Source organism: Arctopsyche grandis, chromosome 13, assembly GCF_051622035.1.
Source record: "Arctopsyche grandis isolate Sample6627 chromosome 13, ASM5162203v2, whole genome shotgun sequence".
Taxonomy (NCBI): Eukaryota; Metazoa; Arthropoda; class Insecta; order Trichoptera; family Hydropsychidae; genus Arctopsyche; species Arctopsyche grandis.
The window spans coordinates 3,954,114-3,971,589 of NC_135367.1; the positions used below are offsets into that span (position 1 = coordinate 3,954,114).

The 17,476-nt window shown below is 31.7% G+C and overlaps 1 protein-coding gene across 1 annotated transcript in view; it reads right to left on the reverse strand.

Moving 5' to 3' along the window:
- LOC143921569 (B-cell receptor CD22-like) overlaps positions 1–17,476 on the reverse strand; it is a 520,711-nt gene that overhangs the window by 75,975 nt on the left and 427,260 nt on the right. Inside the window, exons 12-13 of the mRNA XM_077444921.1 lie at positions 13,910–14,086; positions 8,395–8,568 (exon numbers count right to left, since the gene is read on the reverse strand). Of these exons, the coding sequence (XP_077301047.1) occupies positions 8,395–8,568; positions 13,910–14,086 (351 nt within the window). The remainder of the gene's footprint in view (positions 1–8,394; positions 8,569–13,909; positions 14,087–17,476) is intronic.

The following is a 17,476-nucleotide window of genomic DNA, read 5'->3' on the forward strand; positions in this document are numbered from 1 at the left end:
TTTTTTAATCCGGAACTGAAACAGGAATCCTGGTCCGGAACTTTAAAATGAATCCGGATCCTGAACTGAAACAGGAATCCATATCCGGAACTGAAACAGTAATCGGGATCCGAAACTGAAGCAGTAATCAGGATCCGGAACTGAAACAGGATTCCGGATACGGAACAGAAAAAGGAATCGGGATCTGGAACTAAAACAGTAATCGGGAATCAGAACTGAAAGTGGAATCGGGGTTCGGAACTGAAACAGGATTCCAGATCCGGAACTGAAACAGTAATCGGGATCTGGAACTGAAACAGGATTCTGGATACGGAACTGAAAAATGATTCCGAATCTGGAACTGAATCAGTAATCGTGATCCAGAATTGAAAAAGGCACCCGGGTCCGGAAATGAAAAAAGAATCCGGATTCAGAACTTAAACAGTAATTGGAATCCGGAATTGAAAAAGGCATCCGGATCGGGAAATGAAAAAGAATCCGGAACTGGAATTGAAAAAGTAGCCCGGAAACGGAATCGAATTCGAAAGCGGAATCGATATCGTCGTCATAGAAACTTTGATTTGTTTTCGATTCTCCCACTCAAACCTTATATACATAGTTACAGTCTCTTTCGAAATTATATATTAGATTATTATAATGCTAATGTTTTTTATGATTATACATATATAAATTTATTTTTTGTGTGTGTACATATATTTTTATTTATCTCATCTTTCTGCATTTTGCAAGGACTGTACCACAATGGTCCAAACTTAAACTTAAATAAAAAAAAATTTCCACCCAACATTTCTTTAGCTAAAATTATTAGTTACTAAAGTTAAATAAAAAAAAAATTATTAACGGAAAAAACCACAGAAAACTTCAGCTATGACCGTTAAGTTGTGTTAACAAATAGTTGATAAGTCGTTGCTTACATTCGTGATACGTTTTAATTTAATAATATTAATTGAAGGATCGAGTTTCAAACGACGATTCTAAGATAAAATCAGGACAAACATACGAACAAAGTTAAATTTACATGTGTATTTGCAATAACAGCTAATTAATTGAAGCTGAGGAATGTCGAAATGAACAAAAAACTGCACATTTCCATCGCATAAGAAAGGAGTTAAATGAAAAGTTCACCCAACTTCCAAATACTAAAGATTCTAATAAAGATAAATTTCCAAGTGGTCTAATTACGCGACCGGTTGCGTGCTTCAATACATTATCATTACGAACCTATTTATATACATAGGAATATACAATATATATATGCTATATAAATATATATAAATAAATAAATAAATACACCAATAAAACAAAACACTTCTTCGACTATCTAATAAAGTATCAATTAATAACGTGAAAATTTAATCAATTAGTCGTCGTCTTCGCGGATCAATAAATTAATAATACTCGAGCGATTTCGTTCGTCACGTTTCGCGCATAACAAAGCTTTTAATGTAATATGAATAAAGTATTACTTTAACGGTATCCGGTTATTGAATATTTAATAATATCCGCGAGCTGAAGGAGCTTATAATGAATTTTAGTACCCGGAACGAACGGAAGAAAGCAAGCACATCGCCGAGTATTAACTATTGACGATACTGAGTAATAAATGACTCGATATGGGGGGGTAGGGGGTAGGGGGTGGCACGCAAGCTTAAAAACAGTGCGTAAATAAATATCCACGGGGATCGATTCATTGAAATAATGCGGTGAAAAATTCGGGGAAAATATCTATGTATGTATGTACTATGCGAATAAAGTCCGAAATTCCACGACGGAGGCCTAATGGAGGCGCCATGCCATAGCTTCGCTTTTGCCCATCTTCAAAGTTAAGAGACCCAATGAAAGTTAATTTCGAAAGTACTTAATCTCTCCACCATCTCGAATATTCGATCGTTTATTTTCATTCGGCTGAAAATTCGCATGAAAGAAATTTCGTGCGCTTTTCGAAGCGCAAGAGCGAATTTCTCAATATAAAATAGGTATTTTCGCATTCAAAATTATACGGGACGATTTTCAGACCGAGGACGATAGGGTCAACAAGTGCGCAAGTATTCGAGTCTACTTAACTTTCTATAGACAACTTAGCTTCTAAATTTATAAATGAAATATAAATTTGCCTTATTTTATTTGATATATCATATACAGGCTTTTTACTCCAAATTCAATATTTTACAAATCAAATTCAATATTTCACATTTCAAACGTACAATTTGTATAGAAATCAAATTAATACGCTAAGTCCTGTATTTATTTGCTCAGTAACCTCGTTTGATTTGGCTACTTTGAAGTATGCAGATTATCAGTAAGTTACATATGTATACATACGTAATATTGCCTGTTTGTCAAAAATACTTTCGACAAAATGTTTTACTACGTACATATGTATGTAGAAATTTTTTTATATTAACCAGCAGCATAGAATTAATGTGTAAAATCTAGCAGTATAGATCAGTGGTTAAATTGTGTGGTCATGGGATCAATCCCTGGATTTTTGCTGCTTGTCAGACCTTGGTTATGTAACTTCGAGGTCGATCGTTTACTACCAGGGTTTGCCAATTTATTTGATTTAATTGTTGAAACAGTTCCTAACCAAATGGCAAAAACCACTACAATTTATTTAACATACGTGGGGGAGGCGGCAAAGCCGATAGGCCCAAGGGGTTTGATTTTTACATATTTTATCAATTTATACACATTTGTAAATTATATGAGAAAAAAGTAAAATACATTCAAAACGACATAATTAAAATAAAAATACAAAAAGAGAGAAAAAAAAGTAAACAAGAAACAGAAATAAGGTATTGGGAAAGAATAATTACAGAAATCCTTTAAGTTTGACAAATACATCAAGCTTATTACATACATATCTCCTTTTAGCTTCACTTACGATTACAATTCAGGAAAAAATTTGCCTCTTATCCGATCGTTTTCATACTTTGTCATATTGCTCATTTTGGTCATCAATATAAGTAAATGTATCCTCCACCATTACGATGGAGAAAAAAAATCGTTTTAGACGTGCTTGAAATTTGAATTTCGGAAAAGTGCCTGACGTTTATCCAGTTTTTAGTTTTAAGCATAGATGGCGGTAGTAAAATAAAATTATCGGTATTTTTATTCAAAATAATAATTTTATATACAAATTATAAGAAGAGGTATGTTTTAAAAAAGCTTTTTTTTATAATAGATATAATTTTTATTTTTAAAAATATTAAGGTTGTAAGTAATAACAATATCATTAGGAAGGCTATTCCAAACTGAAACCACTCTGTTTGAAAAGAAGGAATCTCTGATCAATTTATTAGATTTTTCTTTTTGGAGTCTAAGCGAGTGACCTCTGAGGTGAGTGTTTTCGTTGAATGTAATAATATTGGACATATGACATTTGTAATGATTATTTAGTGTTTTAAAGACTTCGATTAAGTCGCCTCTTATTCTTCTTGTCTCGTCTAAGTGTAGAGATATTCATTCTTTTCAATTTTTCGTTAAAGTGAATTAAGTTCAGAAGTTCAATTTGAATATGAAATTTATTATTTATAAATTTATATATGTACATACAAGTTTAATACCATAAGTATTGCTCAGGAGCAACTCGTAATGCCACCATGAGAAAATATAAAATTTAATTAAAAAAAATCAACCTGGCATGTGAATCAAAAGAAAATCTTCAATAGACATCTACCGATCTGGATCAATACTACATGTTTTCAAGATGAAGCAGGAATCTAGTTTACCATTTAAAGTTCAATAGCCAATGAACATATGTAGCTATGCAAGGCAAATTCCATTATCTTTTTAACCTTTTCGACGCCTGATAATGCTTCCTTACAATTTGTTGCAAGTCGACAGGTCCGGTCAACTTGCATAGAAAGATTCTGACGAGTTGAACGAGCCAACTTTGGACAGTCGTCGTTACTGTTGTTGTTTGCACAACGGCAAAGTTGGACAGTCGACGATTTTGCAAACAAACGAGCAAACATCCCGATTAAACGGCACTCGAAGACATTTAACTTGGACTGTTTGAGAGTTGACTTGAAGCTATATATACATATATGTAGGTACATACATAAACATCAAACATAACTACATATATACATGACTATAACCGTTCTACATATGTATAATAGTATCAGCCAAATGCTCTTATAACATAATGTATGTACATATCTAATATATATGTATAATTTCGAAAGAGATTTTGTATTCAAGTATAATAAAAAATCAAATGAATATTTACTATTAGATTCGCCATGTTTACGCTGTTTATATTACAAATACTGAGCGAAGCCGGGTAAATCAACAAGTATACATATAAAGTAACTACTTTGAATATGAAAAGAGAATCACATTGACAAGGAGGTCAATTCTATTGTTGTTCATCTCCTTTTGTCATTTGTTGTGAAGTATTTATCGGTTTCTAATATTTTATTACGTTTAAAATGAAAAAAAAAAATCGACAACTTATCTTATAAATCTGTGTTTATTGCAGAAACGCGTAAGAATAAATTTTGGACCTTTTAAAATAGAAGATATTGAATAAATTGTTGTTTTATTTGCTCTACTAAAGCACTATGGATTCATAGAGTTGCGTTGTAGGCTATTTGTCGATATTACATTTTAAAGAATAAGTAAAATAAAAAATATACATCCATATTTTGTTTCATTTTTATTGTTTTGTATTTTCTTGTTTTTTGCATATTTAAAGGGTTACCAAATATTCAAATATATTCGAATATCGAATATTAGTTTTAAATTATTTAGATTAAGTTTAAGATAGATTAAGAAATCATGAATATTTTAAGATAATCCTTATTTGGTACGTTAAATAGAATCAAAGGTGTAAGCTGTATATTGAAAAAAAATAATGTAAAAATAGTATTCAAATACATAGATTTGAGATACCTAATAGCATGTGAATGTTTGTTAAATAAAACTAAATGTATTTTTATATAATTTATATGTATGTATTATACATATGTATGTTTATATAAAATGTGTGTTATTAATGTATTATCTGGCGATAGTTTCATATTGGGGTAACCTGTGAAGACACTAGTATATGTAAATTAAATAAATAAAAAACGATCGAATAAGAGATAAAAATGACCACTTACACGAAAGCCTTGTGAAACGTAAAAGAGGTATGCAAAAATAAAAAAAGAATATTAGCTTTCAGCGATAGTACAAGTGGGCCATAAATAATCACCTTATTTAAAATTAATTTTTACAGTTATAATTCGCCTAAAATTATAATTTGAATTTTTCACTATTTAATCGAAACCTTTGAAAATATACAGTTCATTTAAATAATGATAAAATTTGTGTAACAATTAATGTATGTATAACGGAAACGACCCATTTCCATTATAATAATAATAAAGACCCGGCAAGTGTACTCACTTGAATACTATTGCAATATTAAATTTTCCAATTTATTTTATGAATCTAATTTAAAAAGATCCTAATTTATATGAATGGAATTAAAAATGAGCAATTTTTAAGAAATTTTCACACTAATTTATACCTTAAAGTTTTCATACAAAGTGTTGAAAAACTCTATTAAAAGTGTTGAAAATTTCAGACCGAAGTCACGACCAGAATTATTTAAAAATTTTATTTAATTTGAAATTAAATACGTGTAAATATTATATGCAATTTGAATTTTGCCTATGAATTAAAAAAAATCGTACTGCCCAAAAAGACCATCGTATTTGATGATATGTAATTTAGTATAACTAATTATATGTTAACCTGTATGAAGTAACCTGGTTAGGATTTGTTATTTCGGCGAATCTGTCGGCACGCGAAATGACAGATATAAACGTCATTCAATTTTTGGCCGAAACACTACGCCATTTAACATTAATTGTAACAATCATTATATAACCTACGAGTGAAGTAAAAATATATAAATAGCCAGCAGCATACCTCGGTCGTTAAGCTTCTGCTTAGCGTCAAGAAGGTGCCGGGTTTAATACCTGAATGAAAATGAATTTTCAGAGTATGCTGTTGGTCAGACCTGGTTTGGTGACTCCAGGTTGATCGTTTCCTATCAGAGTTTGCCAATTTTCTCTGATTTCATTGTTGAAACGGTTCCCGGAAAAAAAATTGGCTAAAAATACTTCCTACCACTATGTCACAAAAATACTATGTCACCACTATTTGAAGTTTGATTGATGTACAATAAAATTTATGTACAATTCATAGATGTCTCGTTAATTTGCGAGTTTTTCAGTGTCTCGCAATTCAACGATAAAAATGCTGCATTTTTATTTGTAATTGGCCAGGAAGGCGCATCGGGATTTACCTGTAAGGCCTTCCTGGTATATATGTAAATAAATAAATAAATAAATAAATATATTAGAGAGATAAAGAGAGCCTATGTATAATGCAAATTGTATAAAATATAGAGTGAAACAAGAAAAAGTTATAGGCGTGTAAACAATTAAAATCTGACATAAGAAGAGGGTGGCGAAAAGGGAAAAAATGATCAGAAGAGTGTGGATAAGTACGGTAACTTACTAATAGACGTCACCGAGAACGATAAGGGCGAAATCACTTTCAACACCGACATTCAATTTTATATATAGGTATAGATATATTTGTTGACGTGGGCCATCCGCTGTGTGTTTGTGGTACAGCCCCGAATGGTCAGTACATTCGAGTGCGAGGTAGGCGTGGCGCGATTATTGCCACACTCGCGGCGTGATGCGTTGAAGGTGGCATACCGTTACTTTCGCGTCAGTAAAATCGTAATTACAAATATTATTATTAAGAGGTTTTTTCCCATTTTTTTTTCACAGTAATCTTCCCGGACATGCATACAACAAATCCTGAAAGTTCCATCGTAATCGGTTCATTGCAGTGGCGTAACTACCGCGCCCGCAGACCCCGCAATGCGGGGGGGGGGCGCCACGAAGCGCGCCTTTTTCACGGATTTTTAAATTTGTTCCGTAATTTTTTTAAAATTTTTTCTTATTTTTCAACCTATTTGTACTATATGTGTATGTACATACATTAACATATTTTGAGTTTATCCTCATTGTGTAATTGATCTATGCCAATAGGGCTAGAAGACTACCGTATTTTTCCATCTTTTGAACGTCAGTGCCACTTCAACCTATTAGCTGAGAATTCTCTTATTCTTGTATATATTTTTTCAATGTGTAAACAATAAAACAAAATTATATGATTAAAACCAATAAAATTTATAAATTTTTCGCTGTCACTATTAATGCACTTTGATATATAGGTACATATACCGATACGTAAAAAGTATAAATATTAATTTAAAAAGTATAAATATTAATATAAAATTATAAATATTTATTTTGCTAATATTAATATATGGGGGGGGGGGGGGCACCTTAAAATATTTTGCGGGGGGGCACCAGGAATTCACGCTACGCCACTGGTTCATTGGCTTAGGAGCCTGTTCGAGACACACAGAGAGACATTCAATTTTATATATATGTACTAGCTGAACCCTGCATGCGTTGCAATGCCACAATAACGCATGCAATTCCCGTTCCCGTTCCCTTTCCCGTTCTCGTTCCCGTTTCCGTTCCCATTTTTCGGAACAACGCAGGCAGCGAACACCCTAGTCGCGACGCGAAAACATTTGAAATTATGGCGAATGACACTCATTCCCGTTTTTCCCGTTTCCGTTCCCGTTTTTTCCCTTTTTTTTTCACAGTAATCTTCCCGGACATGCATACAACAAATCATGAAAGTTCCATCGTAATCGCTTCAGTGGCTTAGGAGCCTATTCGAGAGACACACACACACACACACACACACACACACACACACACACACACACACACACAGAGACATTCATTTTTATATATATTGTAGATATACATAGATATTCACAAGTTGTAAATGTAGACAAATGTGATTTTATACGTGTAATATACATAAATAAATGGTAGTTAGAATTCAAAGATACTACCGGAAACGCAGAGCATGTTGTCAATTTTAAACTTCAGAGAAACTACCCGGGAATATATGGGAAAAGAGACGGGTTTGACGTAGCGTTTCCCCTTAGGGCCAGTTCGTCGTCAACTTTTAATTACGTAGAGGCGAAGTTGGACTCCGTGAAAAGCCAGCCAGCTTCCCGTCCCACCCCCTTCACAGTCCCATCCCTTGACGGCGTTATTAACCACCTTCATTTTTAACAAGAACGGTGGGGGTGGGGGGGGGGGGGGGGGGCGGAGAGGGGTCACCATGAAATTTTAACACGCCTTAAAACGCTCTTCATTTATTAACAGCGGCTAAGTGTTCGCGTGAAAATCGCCCAAGAATGGGACGACACCCCTTTCGACGGGCAAACACAGATAAAACGAGTCAATAAAAGCGTGCACTTATCGTTAAGGGGGAAATTAATTAACTCACCGGTGCGTCTCTCCGCGTCGTTGAAGGCGATATTCTCCAGGATGACGACGTCCGATGATCCCTTTTGATTTTTGGAGTACAGGACTATGTTAAGGGTCCCTGGACCGCCTAAGCCGCTGTCGACCCCCTCCAGAGGCCAAAGCTCCGAAAGCTCCACTCGAAACACGGCTAGATCTGTGCGAGAAAAATAATATACATATATATTTTATTTTTATTTTACAAATATACCAGGAAGGCTTAACAGGTAAACCCCAAATGCGCCTTCCTGGTCCACATAATTATTACATAGATACATGTAAATCTAAATAATATCTGACATCTATGGTCAGTATACGTATATTACAAACATCGTATTAATACGATAAATAACGATGAATAACTTTCATGTAACAATCCGAATTTTATATTCGATAAGCAACCACAGAGACATCTATGGTGAGCAATATGGTGAAACCTAAGATATAACAATAACTAAAGGTTCGCAACAGAAAATTGGGAAGGAAACGCCAATTTTACAGGAATCGTTTCAATGAAAATCAGAAAAATTGCCAAATTCTGATAAGAAACGATCGACCTAGACAAATCAAGATCTGGCCAACAGCGAGACTTAGCGGGGAATCGAACTCGTAACATCAAGTACGAAATAATTCAACATTCACCACTAGACCACGCTGCTGGTTTATATATATATATATATATATATATATATATATATATATATATATATATATATATATATATATATATACATATATATATAAAAAGTTGAATTTACAAGGTACATAGATTGTATCGAACGAAAGTTCAACGTCAGCGATCCTACACTTTTCGTTTATGTAAAGACATGATTACTTTCGGCAGCTCTGTGTGGAATTGTGTGTTTGGATTTATGCATCTATGTATGTACATATAATATTTTCATATACACATATGAAGTTATTTGTATAAAGTACGTATAATATAAAAGTGGTTCCAATACGAAAACTGAACCGTAGAAATAAGTCTATTTTTTTCTCATTTGAGAATGTAAATATGTAAAGATAAAGAAATATATATTTTAATAATAAATGAGTTCAATTATTTGATTTAACACCAATTAAAATAAAATGGAATATTGTTTTAGAACAAATTACTACTGCCAGTTTACGAATTCTGACCAAAACCTTGTCACATAAAAAATAAAAATACCAATATAAATTTTCAGCTTGATACAGTTAGCGGTGTGGAAAATATCGGGGTCACTACATTTTTGCTTTTAAATGAAAACAATTCCACTTCCGGTTTATTAAATTTAGAATTTTTTTTTTCATTAATAAATTGATCAGAGATTCCTTCTTTTTAAAAATAATGGTTTCAGTTTGGTATAGTCTTCCCAATGATATTGTAATTTCTGACAACCATAATATTTTTAAGAATAAGCTTGATGTACTTCTTCTTTCCCAATATATTACTTCTATTTCTTGTTTACTTTTTTTTTCTCTCTTATTTTAATTTTAATTTTAATATTGTCATTTGAATGTATTTTACATTTTTTTCATTTAATTTACAAATATGTATGTTTAAATTGATAAAATATGTATAAATCAAACCTTTTCTTTGCCGCCTCCCCCAAGTATATTAAATAAATAAATAAATAAATTGATACAAGAATTATACTTTAATTTTTTTCGTGAAGAGCACAAATGTTTAAGGGATCGAAAAAGATAGTGGAAGAAAAATCGAACAAAAAAAAAATCGAGTCAACTGCCACTTCCGGTTGACAAATGCTTACCAAATTTTAAATATAGCTTAGTATTAAGCTTAAACTTCTAGATATGAAATTTGAGTTCAACAAAGCAGAATGTTTCTTAAGAAAAACATAAACCTCGATTCTCCAGAGTAAAAGTACTACTTTCGGTTTGGGAAAAAATATTTAAATAATATTTGGGCATAAAATTTATAATTTCTATTACATGTAAAAAAAATTCAGTCTGATTCAATTAGCGGTTTGGGAGATGATTGAGTTCAAAAACTTAAATAACAACTTAAACTCTACATACTCGGTATGATTTTTCTCAGTATTCATTCTGACTAGAAACAATTTTGGGCTTCAGAGCTTACAAGTTTGTCTAACAATATGTTCTTCATAACAAATTCGCCTTCTTGAGTCAAGTCATCCAAACATACGCGACTTTACACATACAAAAAAGTGAAACGTTTCAGTATCGCTGTCCTACATAATTAGACAGTTATGTGTAATAAAAAATATATATACATATGTATATTTCAAACGGAATGAAAAGCCCTCGGACCGGGCCCCGTTGTACCCGCATATATTTTCCCGGTATAAATTGCGGAGGGCTAGCATATTGGGTACTATAGATAACCGGAACCGTTACAGGTAACCGGGAGGGCCGGAAAATATTCTGCGACATATTTTCACTAAACTGAATTTTTTCCACTCGACAAAACACACAAACACAAGTATAAACTTTCATAGTGATAAAAATATTCAAAATCGCACGGGCGACATCTACGTAAATTTCGCACAACTATTAAAAATATCAAAGATTAACAAGAAAAAAAAGCCTTTTTATATTGAAATTTGCAAATTTAGCATTCATTATTCCATTATTCAAATTGTGTAAAAATTTATTCATAGCGCAGGGGCTCCCAAGCAGCGTAACGTACGCGCTACATATCGATTGTACTGCGACGAATTACACACAACATTACATACATATTTACATTGTTCCTCAAAAATATATGTATAACTGCGTACAAAAAGTATATGTATATACAGAATGTTCCTGTGTATACTTATGAACAAATTTTCAAAAATTCACTTTGATTGGACCCATTAGTTTAATTTTTGAGGACGACTTTTACTACACTATTGCTTATTTACTTCATCACATATTTTTCTACTGTATATCTAATATATAATTTCGAAAGAGACTTTGTATATTTGTTTGGTTCGTAGAAAAAAACAAATGAATATTCAAATAAATTTAAATAAAATAAAACTATTCAAATAAATTTAATAAAATGTTCACTATTAGATTGGCCGTGCTTAAGCGGTTTATATTACAAATACCTAGCGAAGCCGGGTAAAAACACTAGTATATGTATAAAGATTAATGTTTGTGTATTTGTCAGCTATGCAAATCTACTGTTTTCAATACGAAAAAAGAAAATTTACCGTACTATTTCAAGGTATTTATTTATGTATATTATTATTATGTATTTATTTATTTATTTATTATTATTGTTGTATTTATTTATTTATGTATATTATTATTATGTATTTATTTATGTATTTATTATTATTATTGTATTTATTTATTTATGTATATTATATTATACAGTTTTTTATGTATGGAATTCACATGCATAGTTCTTACAAATGCATAAATATAAACATGTGTACAATATTAGTTAGTGTATTATATAATAGTTCGCATTTTAGGTTGGGATTCTTCTATTTAAAACTTTGCCTAGGACGTTGGGATGATGTTAAAATTATAAAAAAAGCTTTTAATACAAAATTACGAACTTTTACGATTACATATGTACTTAATGTTTGTAAAAATCTTCAAATTCGTACATTAAAAAAAATCTTCAAATTCAAATTCTATGTACGTAGAGATTTATGAAAACATTCTTCGAAATATTGATAAAAAAATAATCAAAAAAATAAAATAATTCATTGATGTCATTCATCTAATATACGTATATATAATATGTATGTATCTCGTATTTTTCGTATTAATTTTATTATTTTCATCATCTTTTTGAGGTCAAAAACAAATCACAACAATTATCTGCATGTGTCCAGAGTAATGATCCCAAATATTCGTCGTCTTCAACTATTCGTATATCGAATAGTAAATCAAGAGCTATTCGAATATTCGAATATATTCGAAAATTAAAAAAAAAAGGTAATTACATACTATGTTATGTACTAAGCATAAATTTGAATGAATCGTCTTATCATAGATGCCATTGAATTCCACCTCGTTTTTACAGCCAATAATAAGTTCAATTTTTTTTTTTTTTTTCATTATGATTTCTTGTAAAATTTTCTGATGTTTTCTAAAATTTTGTAGAGATTATTATCGATCGAAAAGTGATTTTCTTCAAACATTTCCGTATTTAATGAATAAAAATCCGTTTCTCACATGTAGACATTTCATCTTCTTCATTGTCTTCATTTTCATCACAATTGTCCCCATTATATTTTTCATTTTCTTTATAATCGTCTTCTTCTTCGTCATCACTCTTTTCATGTTGATTTTGTGTATTTAGTTTATAAATAAAAACACGAATAATATTCGAATAGTTGATGAAATATTCGAATAACGAATGGCTGAAAAAGCAGACGAATAATTCGAATACTCGAATATTCGAAAATTCAATTGGGATCCCTAGTCCAGAGCGAATCAATACTTTCCTCAGCCTATAAAATCGTGAAAAATCAGAACCATCCTGTATAAGATGCTCCAGAATCTCCCACTACTCTTGTACGTAATAAAATGGTAATTTATTAAACGCGCTTATTCTTATTCAATCTCGCCTTATCAATAAAACATATCGTATGTTTAGGCGCATGTGCAATTCTTCTTCCCCCGTTCGCCTGCATAATAATAACGCTGAGCCTCGAAACTGTTCTATGCTAATATTGTCGAATTATAATAATTTCAACGGTAGACTTCGAAAAACCGGAAAATAAGGGCAAAAATTCGCCCTCCAGACAAAGAGACAGAGAGGGCAAAAGCGCATCAGGTGGTGCAGTTTTTCCGAATACATTTACATACATTTGTACCAACAAAACTCGGATAAAATACTATTAAAAATATAACATGAAACATAAAATACCCTACATAAAAAAGCGGTTTGCTAGTGGTGACGTATGGATGCAAAACTTGGACATTGAACGTCAAGATGCTACAAAAGTTTAATAAACTCAAAGAAGTATGGAATGATGTCTGATCGGCTAATGAGGAAAGATAAGAAACGTGAGAAGTATGGCAAGAGTAGTGGATATAGTGGATAGAGTGATGAGTTTGAAATGTTGACGTGGCTAGAAAAATGGACGAAAAAGAAGTGCTAGAATGGTACCCGAGATAATGCAAAAGGATAGAAGGAAAGCGGAAGGAAAGGGACGAGCGGAAGCGTGTTGGAAAGGCCTTCATCCAGCAATGGATGGTAAGTGGCCATAGATAATGATGATGATGACATAAAAATAGACTTATTTTTTAATACATTCAATTCCGGTTATCATATAATGCCCAATAGAAAAAAAGACACTCAATATGATTAATGTTGGGGTAGGTCAAAAGCTGTCAAAAGATAGTTTGTAGTGTTCCAAATAAATTCCACATCTTACTATAATCCTTTCCTTTATAGAAAAGAGCTGAAGTTTCAAAGGATCAATAAACCTAGTTTCTAGGACCAATAATGTAAGACCAGAGAACGTTTGGTAAATCTAATTTTACTGTCTTCATATGGCTACGCTAATTTGAATCGTTGATACCTGATGATGAGGGTGCAGTGATGTTGAGTCTTCTCCGCTTAGTCCTGGCATCCACAGCTTCCAGGACGAAGGTCTGAGGAAGTCCACCGTCATGTCCAGCGACGCACCTGACTTCTAAAGCATCCGTAGTGTTGACTGCACCACGTAAAGTGCAATTGCGCAATGGAGACGGTTTACCTGCAAATTGAAATTAATTAAATTAATATATAATAAATCATATACTACTAAACGAATGAATCTTATATACAATATGTTATTTGAATCTTAATTTATTAATATTAGGGGCTAATTGTTACAATGAAAGATCTGATTTGTACGAACTAATAACCTTCTTATAAAATATCGAACACAAACAACGAGGAAACAAAAACAAACGAAAACGTTTTATTATTTAAATAAAAAAATTGATTCAAATAATTCAAAATGGCTGACTTTAAGTAGCAGAAAATGGTAAAAATTTTAACTGTTTCCCAAAGTGTAGTATGCTCCTTGACCTTGACTCATCCCAAAAACTGTCTATAATCTGTGTAAGTTATGAGATATTATTACATATCATATTTGGTGCTTGTAAATTGAAAATTAAAACATTGACAAAGAAATATCCCGAGTCATATCACAACATTTTATGTCCTCTGCCTCTTTATGTCCTCTGCCTTCCAGATATTATCTAATTACGCGATTAATATCGATTCGCGAAATGCCACGTGCTGAATTAGTCGGTAGACAGACACATTTGACGTACGGTTGATCTAATTCAATTTAATTAAATTGATAATATCGTGTCGCAGATCTTTGATTAGAATATGTCGAGACTAAACTAGGAATTTATTGCATACGGTTTCGGTATTGTACATAATGGCGGATTTACATTGCGTAAATACGAATTGGATTAATTAATTAATGTTTCAATACTGTAGATATCTGTAGAGATCAATAAATATTTATGAGATTGTTTTTTTATTATTTATAATAAATAACATACATTTGATTTAGAATAACATATCTATTCGTGAGGCTTTATAACATAAGCGGTTTCCGCGATATGAAAATGTGTCGACTTTAAAATGATAATAAATTCTAGATTTTCTTTTACATATAAATAATAATTATGTATATGATTGAATAGAACAAAAATGGGTTATTATAAAAATAATAATAAGTTGGCCTGGTGAATTATGGTTAGTACAGAGTATTGCGTCAAAGTAATGCAAAACATATATGAAATTTTGAGTATTGGAATCAACAACAACAACTATTGTTGATTCCAATAGTTACAAAGAAAATATACAAGATAAAATTGGCGAAAATGAAATAAATGAATCTTTATAAAGAGCATTTTTGATATTTTCATTTCAGAAATAAATTTTGAGCTGCTGCTCAGTGTTGTTTTATGTTTAAATATGGCAAGGAATTTCACTTCAGTTCCGGTAATTTCATATATGGAGAAATTTAATCAATTTTCATGTTTAAATTCTAGATAAAAAAAAGAAATCCCTTCAAAGGGACGAAGAGGTTGAAGAAAATCATTGCACTTATAATATACAGACATAGAAGTATAATGACTGTTATATTTAGACATCGGATGGTCGCAGAGGCAATTGCAAATAACAATACATAGTTTTAATAGTGTTCAAATTAAGATCTTGTAAAAATGGTTTTTCTACAAAATTAACTCAAAAATAAAATTAGTAAATCCCTCTGCCCCAATATCTTGCCTTAGTCTAGTTATTAGTTGGATATTTGTGACTCTAAGTCGATCGTTTCCTATCAGACTATGCCAATTTATCTGATTTCATTGTTGAAACGGTTCCTCCATTAAATTGGCAAAAATCATCCTACCCGCTATATCACAAATACCTGAATTTGATTTATGTACAATATATGAAAAAATTATGTACAAGTCTAAATCCATGGATGTTTCTATGGATTAATTCATTAATTAATTAAATATTAATTTCGTGTTATTCAGTCTCTCGAAATACAGCGATTATAGTAATAAAAAATGCTGCAATGTTTGTAATTAATTGTCTAGGAAGGCGTATTGGGGTTTACCTGTTAGACCTTCCTGTACCTGTTACATAGATATTACCTATTAGGTAATATCTATGTAAAAATAAAATAAAAATAACTGTTCAACTACATATGTAACATATAAATTGCGGAGGATGCACGCGAATGTGCGTCTGAATACCAAATGTCATCACGTCGATCTGACAAATGATTCCAATGTAATTTTTAATGATTTAACTCCTCTACTTTAATGTCATAGACATTTACTTATGCTATTGACAGTAAATCTCCACATTTCGGTAGCAAATCAAAGCGATCGGAAAAGTAAAAGTGGTTCAAAATCAACTCAAATATTTTTTATTTATTTATTTTTATTTTTATTTTTTTAATTGTTACAAATCAATATACACTCGCCATTACAGATTTGCTCCAATGCGACGGGTGTACGTTAACGAAATACAGAATACATCAACAATCAGAAATCAGAAATACAGTATTACATACATATATTGTACAATCAGAATATATAGAATATAACAATTAATCAGAAATTATAATCATAGAGACATCCACGGATTATTTTTAGATTTTTTTTTTGTATACAATTTTTATACATATAATAAATACGAAATTATAGAGATGTCCATAGAGATATCTATAGATTTCAGATTACTGTGTATAATTATTACAAATTGTACACAGGCAGATTTTTGTGACAACAGATTAATACCAATTTTCAGGAACCGTTTTAGCAATGATCAGATAAAATTGGCAAACTCTGATAGAGAAACGATCGATTTGGAGTCACAAAGCCCCCAAATCTAACCAGGCGAGGACTCGAACCTTTGACCTCAGTGGTGCTAAATATATACGCTACCACGAAGCCAAACTGCTGGCTATATTATAATGTATATTATAATATATATAATTTAATTGGATTTTTAAATAAAATAAAAATATTTGAATTGCATATAAACATAAATACATATGTACATATACATAAATTAAATATATAATTTCATAACATTTTATGACATAACACTTTCAATCATAACTAATGTGCAACGTTAATTCAACTCAACCGCACCAAAGCAAGCAACCTGCGTTGATTGCCACTTGACTTTAATTGAACTACGATTCGGTTGCACGTATTGCAAATTGACTTTAATACAATATTATCTATCATCCTGTAAATACACCTGCAAACTACATACAAATATATACATATATATGAACGCAAAATTTTCCGGATTTTCTTTTTTTTTCGAATTGCGAAGCGCCGGGGCTTTTTTCCGGGACTCAGATTCGTCAATTATGCGATTCGAGCACCTAATGGATTTGATTTTGAAGAGGAGTTGTCGGGCCTTTTCGGCGGTGCAATTCAGTGCATGTGCAGGGCCTTTATTGAATTATCCGACGGTGCATATATTGCGGCCCGCTCGTTAATATTTATATTCTGGAGGCAAAATGCGCCGAAAATGTACCCACCGAGCTACGAATCGAATGCAATAAAATCAATTATGCGTCGTTATCATTTCACTCGTTGTCTTCTTTTTG